Source organism: Canis aureus, chromosome 8 (assembly GCF_053574225.1).
Source record: "Canis aureus isolate CA01 chromosome 8, VMU_Caureus_v.1.0, whole genome shotgun sequence".
Classification (NCBI taxonomy): Eukaryota; Metazoa; Chordata; class Mammalia; order Carnivora; family Canidae; genus Canis; species Canis aureus.
Window position 1 is genome coordinate 25,786,684 of NC_135618.1, and position 16,425 is coordinate 25,803,108.

General features: G+C 35.8%; 1 protein-coding gene across 2 annotated transcripts in view; it reads right to left on the reverse strand.

Moving 5' to 3' along the window:
• The window catches only part of DPYD (dihydropyrimidine dehydrogenase), a 798,341-nt gene that overhangs the window by 745,005 nt on the left and 36,911 nt on the right, over positions 1–16,425 (reverse strand). For both annotated transcript variants that reach the window (XM_077905543.1, XM_077905544.1), the window contains exon 2: positions 12,247–12,357. In XM_077905543.1, the coding sequence (XP_077761669.1) occupies positions 12,247–12,357 (111 nt within the window). The remainder of the gene's footprint in view (positions 1–12,246; positions 12,358–16,425) is intronic.

The following is a 16,425-nucleotide window of genomic DNA, read 5'->3' on the forward strand; positions in this document are numbered from 1 at the left end:
TTCTTTCATTAAAAAAAAAAAAAAAAAAAACTTCAAAGATAAGGAAGCTAGCTTTAAAAGGAAAAGTTTTCTTTCTTTTTGCTAACAGAACCAAAGAAACACATCTTACCCTTACGGGAAAGTTTTTTTCCAGTTCAACTTAAACCCTAACCAGATAACTATACTCCATCCTAATCAACAATAAAGTTGATTTAAAAAAAGAATAAGAACACCACTTAACCACTATAAAATTTCAAACTAAAGACGAGCAAAATAAAAGTAATGGGGCTGATGGCTGACAATTACAAACGAGTTTAATTTGTGTGTCACATGGATATGGAGAAAGTTGTGATCAGTGTGAAATAAATAATTAAAGCAAAGCTCTCTTGTAACAGCCTCAGGAAATCAAGAGTTAACACTTTTCTTCCTTTTAGTCAATTAACATTTTATTACATATTTCTGCTGGAGAATAAATCCCTGACAATACTAGTCTCTGTATGGAACAAAGCACCAAGAAAACACATACTCACAAAGAAAAAACCTAGTAGGTGACAAAACTCTAAATTACAGTGTGTAGCAAAGAGTGCACTTCCTTAATTTGATGACATGCACTTCTCTTTTTTTTTTTTTTTTTTGGTTTTACCGACATGCACTTCTCTTAATGAAATCAGCAGATTATAGAACTTTTCAATAAATTAAGTATTAAAATCATCTTCACCATTATCAGTGTTATTGTTACTTGTACTCATCTTTGCTGACCTCTTCTGTCTCATTACTTGGTACTTACCCTCACACTGTACATTTCAGCCACACAGTGCTGAAATTGTTTCAGTAGCTGGCACTCAGTATGCCCCCTCATCTCAAGTTTTTCCAATACAAGTTCTCCATTATGGTGGGATCCCTCTTCTTCTTTTCCTCTTCCATCTGTATTTTCAACTTAAATTCTGCTTCCGCAGGGAGGCCAATATTGAATCCTGAGACCGGATTCCACAGCTATAACTCCCACAGTTGGCTGCCCCTGCCACACTTGATTGTGAATGACTTCAATTCTTGTGAGAAAGACCGTATAAGTTGTCAGGGCAAGAAAAAATGTTTGTCCCTTTCCCCACCACTTTTCACAGTGGCAGGCACATAGTAGGGCTGTCATTAATATTTCATAATTAATGAAACTATATAAGGCAGACTCCAAGTAAATATTTATACAATCTAATTCTGAAAATTAGGTAGAATAATTGATCTATAGTAGTGCTGGAATACAGAAAAATGTGATGCATTAATTCTTTAGGAGGGTTCACTGCTATGAAAAGTAACTTATTTCCAGCCATTGGATTAATGTCCAAAAATGTTCAGGAGATGCTTTTCAGAGTTCATATCTCATATACAGACAATGAAAACTGATCAATGATTTCATATTTTAACTACTGATTCAGGGTATATTTTGTATTCTTAAAGAAAATTGAGATCACCTAAAATTCTCCTCTTGAAATCCATGTGTCACAGTATATTTTTCCTTCTGTAATTTTTTCCCTCTGCTGAACTTTAAACTTGATTTTTCTTTAAAGGATCAAATATTTTCTTGAAATGAATGTCTATTCTAATACACACATAAAATTAATTACTAAAGATATATAGTGATCACTTCTAACCTTTGTTAGAAGTTTGAAAGACATTATCCAATAAAGATCACTTAATATATACTTATTTAAAAACAAACTTATTTTTTTTAAAGATTTTATTTATTTATTCATGAGAGACACAGAGAAAGAGAGAGAGAGGCAGAGACACAGGCAGAGGGAGAAGCAGGCTCCATGCAGGGAGCACGACGTGGGACTCGATCCTGGGTCTCCAGGACAACACCCTGGGCTGAAGGCAGCACTAAACCGCTAAACCACCCGGGCTGCCCTCAAACTTATTTTTTTCTAACTCATTACAATGTTTTCAATGCATGTAGCAGGACAACTGGTCTTATAACATAAAGTAAAATAGTACCATATTAACGATTCCAAAAATTCCAATAATATATAATGTGTGATAACATTACTGAGTCTCTACTGCAGGTTGTCAGTTGCTACCTAAGTTTAAACCACTCATAGGAGCATCCTTAGGTCCTGAGGCTACCTGGTACCTCCAGAACAGTCCTTTGATTTGCAGCTGTTTTCAGAGCCAGTACTACAGTGAAGTAAGTGAGACACATATGGCACAAAATTTAAGGAAGTACTCACTTTCAGAGTCTTCTAAGTACCATCTAAATTTCCCAATGTGGGGTTCTAAATGATCTTGCCTGTCTTTTTTTTTTTTTTTTTAAGATTTATTTATTTATTTTAGAAAGAATCTCAAGCAGACTCCCCATTGAGCTCAATGTGGCCTCGATCTCAAGACCCTGAGACCATGACCCGAGCCGAAATCAAGAGTCCAATGCTTAACCAATTGAGGCATCCAGGAGCCCCATGGCCTTGCCAGTCTTAACCCTTCTTTCTTACTTTCTCTGACCCAAAATAGAAATTACTCCGCCCTCTCTCCCCACCTCTGACAGACCTCATTTGAGAACTTGCTGGATGGAAAATAGGAGATAATCACCAATTCTGTTAAATCCAAATTCAAAATCAGACTTTATGGGATGAGGAAGTTTTACCATAATTCCTAAAATTTGCATGTTAGGCAGTGAGGCCACTGGTTTTCATTTCTTGAAGAAAAAGAGGTAACCACAGAAAGCAATGAAGCAAAGAGAGTTTCTCTGAGACTTAAGATTTTGGAAGTCACATCTTCAAGAAATCTGAAAGAACTTGAGTGACTGACAATGGATTTAGAAGGAAATGTGTAAAAAAAAATAGAAGGAAATGTGTGATGAGTTAAAAGTAGTATTTTTCTCCACTCTCATCTTCCCATCTAAACTATATGAATATCTTAAGAATGGAAAGACAAGATGAGGATACACAGGAAAGGGGAGAGCCCAGAAATATTGGTAGATCTCAGAAAAAAAGGATCATTGCCCAGTTCCTCAGGGTAGGCAATGATCCTCTATGCCTCAGGGTAGGCATAGAAGGATGGCAAATACTAGCCAGGTACATGGAAGTCAGGATCTGGAGAACCTGTGATGAAGCCCTGAGAGGAGGTGACTGAACTATGAAGTTTTCCTGACCCCAAGTGTTGAGTGGAACATTAGAAGGACAGTTAGGTAATCAACAGTCACTTAAAAGTAGGGTGGGGAACAGGAAGGGATCTGGTGAAAGGGAATGAAGGATGACTCCACATCCCCCATGATTGGTTATTAACTGAAAGATAAAAGGAAAAATCAGCTGGGCTCACCTTATCTACCACACTTGTTACCAAATCCAAGGGAAGTCAGATGTTAGCCCAGAGAACTAAGGAGGGGCAGGAGGACCAGCAGAAGAGAAACTCCTGAAAGTGACTAAATGACTAAGTTTCTATTCTTGGAAAAGCTCAAAAGAAAAATTTGATTTGGTTACAGAAAAATAAGGGAGATTATATTTTCTATACGCCTGGGTTTCTAGTCTGATACTTGTATTCTCCATACAAATAATGCATTTTTCACCTACTAAAGAAGGCATTAAATTGCAAAGAATCTTGGTTTTGGTTATTTTACTTCAGAAACTCCTTCAGGCATTGATTCTATTTCTGGAAGAATGCTACTGTCAGGAACCAGAAAAGCAAGCTCAAGCTTGAGAAGTTGTTTTAAAATATGGTGTAAGAGGAGGTGAGGGTAGAACAGGGATTGCTTTCTTACTGTGAATCTGGTCATTCATTTAACTTTGGAGTTTACAAAAAGGATTCATATTATGAATTTGCTATGTACCAACAGTGGAACCTGCATTCGATATCAAGTTTAACAGAGCCAGATAGCTGGTTATCGAAGCAAGAATGATTCTACCTTCCTTTTCTAGATGAGGTTGAGTGACAACTTTATGAACTATATAGGTTTTGTTCCTTAATAGTTATGTAAGTTTGAGAAGGAAAAACAGACTCCAGCACACAAAGTAAATCATAAGGATAATTTTCAAAGTACAAAAAGTAACCACATTTGGAAATCATATATTGGAGGGAAAATACACTGACTTCTTCCTTGTAGGAACTCTCTCACTATTCTTTCATGCCTCTCCTCTAACCTCACATGGTGCCTCTTAGCTTAATTCTCATCTCTACTGCCCTTGCCACTCTGGTATTCAATGTCCTGCTAAACCACACTGGAGCCTGAGGCATAGGAAAGAGGTATTCTCCTATATACATGCTTTATATATTTTTGTATTATTTATCTTGCTTACAGAGTCTTTTGGTGCCCTTTACATTTTGTACCCCAAGTCAGTATCTCACTTGCCTCCCTCTAATCCCAAAGTTCTCAAAGATCTAAGCTCCAAACACTTCACACTTTGCACATTCTTCCTGGGTAACTCTATCCACAGGCTTTTAAAACCACATATACTCTGATGATTCAAAACTCTTCAACTCCATTCCTGATTCCTTGTATTTAGATACAACTTTAAACGGGATATCCCACAGGTACAAGAAACAAAAGGTCACAAACTGAACTCACAATTTCTCTCAATTTATCTTATAAAAAACTAAATGCATACATAAAGTAAACTCCCAAGTTATATTTATTTTACCTCCTGTTATGGACTGAATGTGTCCCCGCCCAAATTCCCATATTGAAATCCTAACCCCCGATGTGATGATATTATGAGATGGGGCCTACAAGAAGTGATGAGGTTATGAAGGTAGAGTCCTCATGAATGGATTAGTGCCCTTATAAAGGGAACCCCAGAAATTTCTCTTATCCCTTCTGCCATGTGAGGACAAAGCAAAACAACAACAACAAACAAACAAACAACAACAAAAAAACAGTCATCTATGAACCTAGAAGCAGGCCTTCACCAGATACCTCATCTGCCAGTGCCCTGATGTTAGACCTCTTAGCCTAGAGAAGTGTGAGAAATAAATATTTGTTGTTTAAGCCACCAGTCTATGATATTTTTTGCTGTAACAGCCCAAGCAGATTGAGACCTCCTAAATATATCCAAGTTTATCTTCTCTCCTACATACCCACTACCCTGTCTTCTTTTGTCTTCTAGCCTTCTATACCATTCTGAATCTTGCCTTCCATTTTCCTTGTTAAATCCATCTTCCACTATGAAAGTTAGACAAATTCAGCCAAAGGCAAATTTGACTGAATCACACTGATAATTAAAACTCCTTCATGGTTCTTCCTTTGAAAGTATACAATTGTTATTTATTAATATTTGTCTTCAAAAATAACGTGAAAACTTCTTGGCAAGGTCTATGTCAATCAAATTCATCTTCATCCTACTGTGGTAAGTGATGCAATGGCTGGCCCGTTATAAACAGGCAATAAAGACAAAAACAAAAATAGTGACTAAGATTGTGAGTCTCACATAGAAAAACAAGAATTTATCAAAACCTATATGTTACTATAGTTATTTCCCAGAATAAAAAAAAAAAGTCAATGATTTATTTTTATTTACTATTCAAGCAACTTTACTTAAAAAGTTCTGGTGCCAGTTTGCACGAGTGCAACCTCTGGTTCTACCATGCAATAGTGGAATCCTGGACAGGATGTCTAATAATTGGCTGTCTTTAATTGCCTTCCCTTTTTATTTTCACCCAGTTTTCTGATTTGTAACATTATCTGGTCTTCAAAAATTGCTAATGGAAATTGAGTGCAAAATATTTATGTAATTAGGACAGTTCAACATTTTCAAAAATGGCAAAAATAAACAGCAGTTATGGAACACCTGCTTAAAAGATACTGGAAATAACTGCTTCGTGCTTCATTAACCAGTATAAACACATTTGCCAGTTTAAATCCCCTACTGAATTCAGAATTTCCAATTAGTACTAGAATGGTATCAACCTGCCAAGGGAAGAAATTCCTGAATAAAAAAATTTCAGAATCGCCATTTGCAGAACTCTTTTATGGTCAAACAGAGGCCTATCTTCTAAAACGCCTATAAATTTGTTTATTAAAACTAAACCTGTATCTATTTTAATAGACAATTTTAGACTATAATTTGTGATTCATTCATTTTTGAGTGGCATTCAGTACAGTATCTGAAATATGGCTGTTTCCAGGACCAAAATGGACAAAAGACAGGCAGATCTGGACAGAAGACTATACAATGGCTCAAGAAAACCTTCTTCCCTGGGAATTTAAAGAAACCCAACCCACAACCCTGATTCACCTATGCAAAGAGTAATAAGTCAGTGATTATCTGAACTAAATCAAAACAAAATTATAAAACCAAAGCAAAATAGTTATTAGAAAAATCAAACAAAATAAGCATAAATAAATAAAACCTTTGTATTTGGTAGTCAGGAAGTCAGTTGAAAATGATCTCTTTACCTTCAGAAATGATAAAGATTATTAGTAAAAAACAAAAATGTGACAACAACCACAATCCACATTTTACCTTGATGATTCCACTTTCGAATAATCTTACTTGTCTTTCCTAAAGAGGCCAGGTAATATACTGAAAAGATGCACTAGATCCAGATGACCCGAATTCTAGATCTAGCAACACTAAGTGATTTGATTATAAATTCAAGTAAATCATTTAGCATTTTCAGTAGAGTCTAATCCATAAAACAAGAAGACAAATCTGAGTTGTTGACTTCATCATGATAAAAATCAAATGTAACATGCAAAGGTACTCTGGATACTACAGTACAACACAAGAAAATATGTAATCCTTATGCCTAGTATATAAAGAATACATAAAAGAAGGGTCATATACACTCATGCATCCATCCGAAAGACATTTAGTGAGCACCAACTGTTCTAGAAGCTGAGAACATGGCTTATGAAAAACAACACATGATGAACAAAACACAAAAAACCCCGACCTCTTGGACTTTATATTCCAGTGGAAAGAGACAGAAAATAAACAAATTAGTGAGTGTAAAACAAAGTATATCAGTGATGAGTGATAGAAGAAAAAATAAGCAGAGAAGTCTAAGGACAGCTCAGAGGGGTACAGTCTTCAAGTTTTAAAGAGTGGCCAGAGAAGGCCCTGCTGAGGTGACAATTGTACAAGGAAATTGTGCAAACTCCAAGCGAGCTGAAAAACCACTGAAAGACTGAGCACAGAAATTTGAAAAGGATTCGCATGTTTATTAAGAAGAGATTCTACTAGGAAAGGCAAAAGCACAGAAATTGTTTCAAGGCTATTGAAACAAACCAGATGGGAGATAACGGTACCGGCTTAGAAAAGTTGGTAGTGGTGAAGGTGGTAAGAGTAAGATTCTGGATATAGACAGCGTTTGAAGTGAGGATGAAAAATGAGATCACCAACATAATGAGTCTCTGAGAGAAAGATCTAAGCCTGGACACGCTAATATTTAGGGGTGAAAAAATGAGGAATAACCAATAAAGAAGCCAAGGAGATACTAATAAGGGAGTCTGATGTCCTGCAAGCAAAGAGGAAAAAAATATTTCAGGAAGGAGAGAGCAACTTTCTGTATGAAGTGCTGCTGATAATGCCCCAGGATTTGACTCTTTGTTTAGCAATTTAAATTGATTTTCCCTAACAGCAAAATTTGAGACAGGGATTTGGGTGCAGGTGATTTACGGAGTAAGTGCTATTCAGGAAAAGTACAAAAGGAGTAAAGGAAGGTAGGAAGGAGGGAAATTTGCAGAGTAAGGATGTAGTCAGTGGTACTGTCTAGTCATAGCCAGAGCAACAGGGCAAGGCTCAGGAGCATAAGAGCCCACAGGAGTCACCCCTGCCTTAAAGCAAGTGGACTGGCTTGCTTCCTTCAGGATACTGTCTTTGTCTTAAGCTTCCAGAAGTTTAATTATGACATATCTTGCTATGCATTTCTTCATGTTTCACTCAGGTTTGGGAATCTATAGGTTTACGTTTCTTGCCAAATTTGGAATTTTTTAAATTTATTTATTCATGAGAGACCCATAGAGAGAGAGAGAGAAGCAGAGACACAGGCAGAGGGAGAAGCAGGCTCCATGCAGGGAGCCCGATGTGGGACTCGATCCAGGGACTCCAGGATCACGCCCTGGGCCGAAGGCAGATGCTCAACCACTGAGCCACCCAGGTGTCCTTAAATTTGGAAAGATTTTAGCAATTTCCTTTTATAGTATTTTTCAGCCCTGCTCTTTTTTCCCTTCCTCTGGATAGTAGCAGAATTCCAGTAGTCTCTCCACTATCACAGAGGGTAACTAAGTGGGGACGTGGACCCACTAGGCTACTAGCTAGCTAATGGGGATAAAAGGACTGGCTCCCTATTCTTTCACCCAGCAGAGGTATGTGGGCATCTCATCTCATCACAGAGCAGAAGTCTAGGTTCCCTACTCAGGCTTTATGGAATATACAGGGATTGGGATCACAGTTTTTCTTGCTGTGTTTGGCTAGAGTAGAGAAGTTACTGTCTGAAGGTTTTTTTGCCTGGTATTTTAGCCAGAGAGAGCAGACTATTGTTAGGAACTTCTGTGTGTGTGTGTGTGTGTGTGTGTGTGTGTGTGTGAAGTTAGCATTTCCAGTTCTCCAATTTTTTTAGCTCCAAGACCAGGATATTTCTTCATTTTATTTATCTATTTTATTATTTCCATTTTTTCCAAGGCACTTTTAAAATTTATTTTTATTCTTTTATTAGTTGATTTAAGTAAGCTCTGCACCCAATGTGGAGCTTGAATTAATGACCCCAAGATCAAGAGTAGCATGATCTAATGACTGAGCCAGCTGACCCCCCATCAAGACTGGGATAAATGCAGAAAAAAGAAACCCCAGGAAACTCACTACTGTTTCATTCTTTATGTTGCATTTCTCTAGCTAGTTGACCCTCTCTCTACCTTTCAAAGTCTGTTTGCTTTATAGACATTTAAGGCTTTGTAATTTTGATGAATGATTATAAAACACAAGTATAAACATTTACAAATTAAAAAAATAAATCATACCTTTTGGTTACAGTTTAACCTTTTAATCAGTTCTTCATGCAAACACAAAGAATAATGAAAAGGAAAGGAACCACATTCTTTAACTGCACTGAGAATAACTTTCATCCCTAAGCTCCATATTTCCACTTTGGGTATGACTTCACGGCTCTTTTTTAAATACAAGTGTGTCAAAAAGAATTTTCAAAATGGTATACATCCAGAGCAATAAATCTGATGTTTTAGCTTTCATTTTCTATTAATACTTGCTTATCACAGAAGACCTGAAATATACAAAAGTGCTAAGAAGACAAAGCTAATCACTATTAACATTCCATTATATTTTTTTGTGTGTCTTGGTGTGTAAGTGCATACAATCATTCTCAAGTATAATGCTTCATGCCTTTTCCTTGTAACATAGATTTTATTTTTCCAGATCAATTATTTTAAAAATAATTTCCATGGTTGCACAATTTACCACTGAATGGATCTGCCCTAATTAATTTCACTATAACTCAATGATTGCAATTCAGTGGGTTTTCCCCCACATTTTTCCCTACTAAATAAATAATGTAGGAATAAGCTGTATTCTACTTCATTCTTTACCTGCATTCCTAATTCTTTGTTTAGGATAGTTTACTAGAAAATGAATTATTGGGTGTAAGGGTTTGTTAGTTGAAAGATATTGATATGGACTGAACCATATCCCCCACAAATTCATATGTTGGAGTCCTAACCTGCAGTATCTCAGAATATAACTGTATTTGGAGACAGTCTTTACAGGGATAATTGAATTAAAATGAGGTCATTAAGGGAGGCTCTATTCTAGTATGATTGGTGTCATTATTAGAAGAAATTTGGACACAGGCACATAAAGGGAAGACCATATGAAGACATAAGGAAAAACCAGAATAAAATAACCCTGCTAACACCTTAATCTCAGATTCCCAGCCTTCAGAATATTGAGAATTTCTGTTCTTTAGGCCACCCGGTCAATGGTACTTTGTTATGGCAGCCCTGGCAAACTGACACAGGTGTTGATGGATATTGTCAAAAATACTGTCAAATTGCTTTTCTCAGAATTTGTGCCAATACAAATTTAATGTAGAAAGCCCATCTCACTACATCTTTGTCAATTACAAACACACACACACACACATATATATATATATATGAATGAGACAGTTTACAGAATAACATTTTGGAGTAAAATCCTAAAATAAAAATAATAAAAATGATAAGAGAAAAAGGAAGTCTTTCTCAATAAAACCCTTACCATAAATAGTTTAATTATATGTAAATGAGACCTTAGAGAAGTCATACAATTTATCTGGATCAGAGTTCTCATACCTTCAAAATGATTTCGATTTAATAATCTTTGAGAGTTTTCTAAATTTGAAATTTACATGATTTCTTTATTCACATCATAATATAAGATCATGCCTTAGCATTAGTCTATTATTTGATTTAATGATCAATTTTGTCCACACTAGTCTCCTTTCAGAGACCTCACAGTGGAAAGCAAAACTCATCCAAATATACAACTGAACTCCAAATCCAGGTTTGCTATTAAGTGGCTGTGTTATCATCTCAAATCACATTGTTTCTTTGTATTTCTAGTTCCTTTTTGCATTTAAAATAAACTTTGCTGGGTGTCCAGTGACAAGAAAATTTTAAAAATCACATGAATAGGATCCCTGGGTGGCGCAGCGGTTGGCGCCTGCCTTTGGCCCAGGGCGTGATCCTGGAGACCCGGGATCGAATCCCACATCAGGCTCCCGGTGCATGGAGCCTGCTTCTCCCTCTGCCTGTGTCTCTGCCTCTCTCTCTCTCTCTCTCTGTGACTATCATAAATAAATTTTAAAAAAAAATCACATGAATACATACATATATTTTAATTTCCATCACCAAAGAGTTCATATGTAAGGATGAAAGAAAGAAAAATAAACTAAAATCATTATATTAGACAGTATAAGCAAAGTACCAAAAAAAGCTAATGCAAATAAGCTAATACTATTCATTGTTTCACTAACTGAGAAAATTAATTCTGGGGAAATTGATTTTGAGAAATTGCATAAAAAGGCCATTGCTTTCCTAATTTAAAAATATATATCCCCTAAAACAGTATTTTAAACATTGCCTTCAAGGTTGTACTTAATCCCCATTTATGGTCTCAAACTGTCAGCCTCTGTGTTAATGTCATAGAATCAGTTAAATAACATTTAAGCAATCAGTAATCTCAGACATTTGTCCTCCAGTACCTCACTTGAAAATATTAAATGTTCATACTATTCCCCAAATATTGTTCATATGTTTCCCAAAAGTGTATCTTAACATTTTATATATACCAGTGTACTCTTCTTCAGTTGAATTATAATATCTGTAATATGGAAACTCTTCTGTGTCATTGTGTCATTATACAAAACAATTTTTAAAGGCTTTAACTTAATTTTATCTTTTTCATCATGGTAAGTGCACTCTTTAATTCCCATCACCTATTTCACCCATTCCTCAGCCACCTCCCCTCTGGTAACCATCAGTTTGTTCTCTATAGTTAAGAGTCTGTTTCTTGGTTTACCTTTTTTTTCCTTTGCTCATTTGTTCTGTTTCTTAAATTTCACTTGTGAGTGAAATTACATGGCATTTGTCTTTCTCGGACTGATTTATTTTGCTTAGCATTATACTCTCTAGCTCTAACGATGTTGTCACAAATGGCAAAATTTCATTCTTTTTTATGGCTGAATAATCAATATTCTATTGCTTATATATACCACATCCTGTTTATCCATTCATCTATCAATGGACACTTGAGCTTCTTCCATAGTTTGGCTATTGTACATAATGCTGTAATAAACACAGGGGTGCATATATCTTTTAATATTAGTGTTTTCATATTCTTTGAGTAAATACCCAGTAGTAGAATTACTGGATCATACAGTAATTCTATTTTTCATTGTTTGAGGAACCTCCATACTCTTCCACAGTGGTTGCACCAGTTTGCACTCCTACGAACAATGCAAGAGGGTTCCTTTTTCTCCACATCCTCACCAATACATTGTTTCTTCTGTTTTGATTTTACAAAGCAATTGTAAGAGAAATTTTATGGATTTTTAAGAAAATAAATTCTGGTACCACACTAAAACTACGTATTTTTTTAAATGTTTCAATAGATTTTAAAGGAATAAAATCAGACACTTTTGAGATTACTCAAATATAAAATAAAATATGAAAAGAATACAGTTGTGCTTTACACATATTTAATTCTTTTTCAAAGTAAATGTAAAATTTTGCCTTATTATGTGTAAGAAGAGATCATTTTCAGTGTGAAATCACCTATTGATGGTACTTACAGAGCAGTTTTTGTCACTATTTCTTTTCCAATGTCTCTTGTCTACTTTCTTGGCCGAAGTGGAACGCAGCATTGCATGAGTTTGTGTTCGAGGATTTAAAGCCAGGATACTCTAAAGATAGTATAAACAAAGTATAAACATATATGTTGTCATTTTAAGAAATCAAAATTTTATTTTAAAATTACCCTGATACACTCCCAAAGACATATACTAAAAATGTTTTCTCCTTTTGCTATTGTAATTCCACAATAAGCTTATCTAAAGTAATCATGTACGAGGCAATATATTCGCTGATTTTATAAGAATATTTATTGATCAGAATATGAAGGATTTAAAAAACACATAAGCTATACCAAAGACTCTTTAAGATAAATTTTATACATAGCACTTTTAGATGAGAATGAAATCAGAAAATATGCAGATTTTATTTAAACTTAAAATGATACTCTTCATTTTAAGTTTTTAGAATTTACAAATTGCTTTCACATGCTCTACCTAATTTAATTTAACAATAGCTACTATTATCTCAAAATTTTGGATGAGCAAATAAATTCAAGGTGCGTAAGTAACCTGCTTGATATTTCACATTAAATGCAGAAGGAGCTGGCTTAGAACTCAGTTCTTAGCATTACTCAGTTCTTAGCACTACACTTCTATTCAAATTCATCCAGAAATAAAGTCTTTATTTTATGGGATATAGAAAAGAAAACCTTTTTTTTTTTTTTAAGATTTTATTTATTTATTCATGAGAAAGGCAGAGACACAGGCAAAGGGAGAAGCAGGCTCCATGTAGGGAACCCGATGTGGGACTCAATCCCGGGACCCCAGGATCATGCCCTGGGCTGAAGGCGGGCACCAAACCGCTAAGCCACCCAGGGATCCCCAGAGAAAACCTTTTTAACCACATGTGTAGATACATTAAATGGCACCTGAATAACTCAATAAAGAATTAATTTCAAAATCCTGTCTTTTTTTTTTAAGATTTTGTTTTCTTATTTGAGAGAGAGAGCACAAGCAGGGGGAAATAGAGGAGGAAGAGGAAGAAGTGGATTCCCCACTGAGCAGGGAGCCCAGTATGGGGCTCAATCCCAGGACCCAGGCATCATGATTAGAGCTAAAGGCAGATGCTTAACTGACTGAACCACCCAGGTGCCCCTCAAAGTCCTGTCTTAAGCAATCATTTATAAGAAAACCCCTAGAGGCCTTCTAGAATGGTGGCATGAAGATCTCTGCAGATCAATTCCTGAGCAAAACAAACATACCAATAAAATTAGTAAAAATAAAAATATTTAAAATCTCCAGGAATCATCCTAAAGTCAAACAGCAAATGAAGAAACATTTATCCAAGAAAAATCTACTAAAACTTGGTAAGAATAGTGAAGGTCTGTTCTTTTGAAGGATGGCCTACCTATGCCCACTCTCCCTGCTCCCAGCTCAGCATGAAAGAAATTCCACCTCAGGTGAGTGCAGCCAAGAACACAAGGGTCTATCTGCCTCTAGCTTCCAGGTGAGGCTGTGGGATTTCCCAGAGAAGGGAAAACTATTAGCATTTCTCACCCACCCCCCTACCCACACCTACTATGCAGCAATTAAACTCTACAACGTGCAACTGAGAAGTCAGGAGCTCCCTTGCTTCATCTAGCCCCCGACTCATAGAACAGAGGCTTCACCTGAGGAACAGTATGCCCACTATCCTGGAGTCCTGATCATCCTCACTGCAACTTGCTCACAATTTGGGAGTTAATATGCCAGGAGAAGCAAACTGAGATCAGAAGCTATTGTCTATACTAATGCTTTGCCTCTAAAACAAGAGTGTCAATTTAAAAAAAGCATGCCACTAACCACCCCTAATTCTTTAGCTATGGCTCAGAGATTTTTCACAGAGCAAGAGTAATGCCATAAGAACATACAGCTCCCCTCTCCCCACAAAGGAACTGATTTTACTAGAATTAGTATGTAGGGAAAATCAAACCTATGGGAACTCCCAAAACAATAGTTTGATGGCAAACAGTTAACAGGAGCGTGATCACTTCATGACAACACTAAACTAAATCATAAGGCATACAGTTTACCAGAGAGAACCAGGGAAAGAAATAGTTAATAACAGCTCTCCCAGGGGCACCTAGGGGCCTCAGTCAATTAAACCTCTGCCTTTGGTTCAGATCATGATCTCAGGGTCCTGGGATCTCCCTGCATGGGGCTCCCTGCTCAGAGGGGAGCTTGCTTCTCCCTCTCACTCAACAGCCCTCCTGCTTGTTCACTCATATTCTCATTCTCTCTCTCTCTCTCTCAAATAAATAAATAAAATCTTAAAAAAAATAAAATGTTTGGGGGAAAAAAAGGATAGTTCCCCTAGGGTTACAAGAAATCTCAAAGACTCCCTTCAAAAACTATTCCTGTAAAAAAAAAAAAAAAAACTACTCCTGTAGGTGCCCAAATTTATTTGACTCACACTGTGGAGCAATTTATATCCCAGGGTACTGTCAAAAACAATAGAGCAATTAGCCAGCAATCACTGGAAACTAAGAGCTGGGTGTAATACCAACAGATTTGGGCAGTTTAACAACAACAAAAAGAGAAAAGGCATATAGAGCCCTGATAAAACCAATAGCATCCCAGAGTTATTGTGCATAGGCCCAAGACTTCACCCTATTCATATACAATCGGAGGTTCACACCTTGGGGGAAACAGACTTCCTAAAAATAGTCCATCAAGTCACTAAACTAATAGGCAAACACCAATAAGGCCCATCTTTGAAAAGGAGGTAGTTAATATCCAGAATCACTATAATATTTTATCTAAAATGTTCAGTTCTTAATTTAAAAAAATCACAAGACATTCAAAGAAACAGGATTGTGTGCGCCACAATAGGAAAAAAAAAAAGGGGACAACAGAAATTCCTTCCAGAGGGCACAGGTATCAGATTTAACATACACAAAACTTTATCCATAGTACACTCCATTCACTAACAGCAGAATGCACATTCTTCTCAGGTGTACACAAAACATTCTCTATGACAGACCATAATGCTAGGACATAAAACAAGCCTCAATAAATTCTTCAAAACCATACATGGAATGGAATCAGATATCAATAACAAAAAGAAATTTGGGAAAATCACAAACAACATAGATGAACATAGTAAAAATTATGCTGAGAGTAGCCAGTTATAAAAGCAGATATTGTATGATCTCATTTATATAAAAAGTCCAGAGTAGGCAAATACGTAGAGACAGAAAGTAAATTGAGCTTCCCAAGGGTTGGAGAATTAAGGGGAAATGAAGTGATTGCCAAAGGGCAGATGGTTTCCTTTTGGAGAGATGAAATTAATGGTGGGGATGGCAACACAACTCTACAAATATACTAACAGCTTCTAAATTCTATACTTTGTGTGAGTAAATTGTGTGGTATGTGAATTATACCTCAAAAAAGCTGTTATGAAATAAGTAATAGTCACTGAATTCTTCATTCAGCAGATATCATTGTGCACTGTTTTTATTCTACTAAACATCAATGGGACTTACTTTATTAGCTCAATATAAATGAGGATTATTTTTAGTAATTCCTATACATAATGCACATAAGATTTCTTCAAAATCCATCAATTCAGATGTCTAGGTTTTCTGAAAAACAAACTTCAAATAGAGCTATGAGTTTTAAATGGTTTATTCCTTATGATGAAATAAAGCCAAAACAACATATTAATAAAAGCCAACATAAAAAATATAATCTCATTTCTATACATAAAAGTTGAAAACACTTTATTATAAAATAAATGTGTATTTTTTATCATTTTTAACCTTGAACCATTACTAATCTCCTACATTAATTCAAGCTGATAAATAAAAAGATGACATTTTTTAAAGGTAAATATTGTGGCCAACATTTAAAGGGGAAAAAAAAAAAGAACTGGGTAACGGGCAAGATGGTTCCATTTATTTTAGCTTTTACTTCACAATCCATATTGTGATAAATGATTATGTTTATCTATGTCAGCATAGTAATGTAATTTTTGAGAATAAACATTCTGAATGCAATTTATTGGCTGCTTATCACAGTAACTTTTCTTTTACATAACATAAGTAGAAAGTATAACATAACATGAAATATTGGGTTAACCTTTAGGAAAAGGCAGTGAGTTGAATTCAATGGATCTTGGATAAAAATAAATTGGATTGT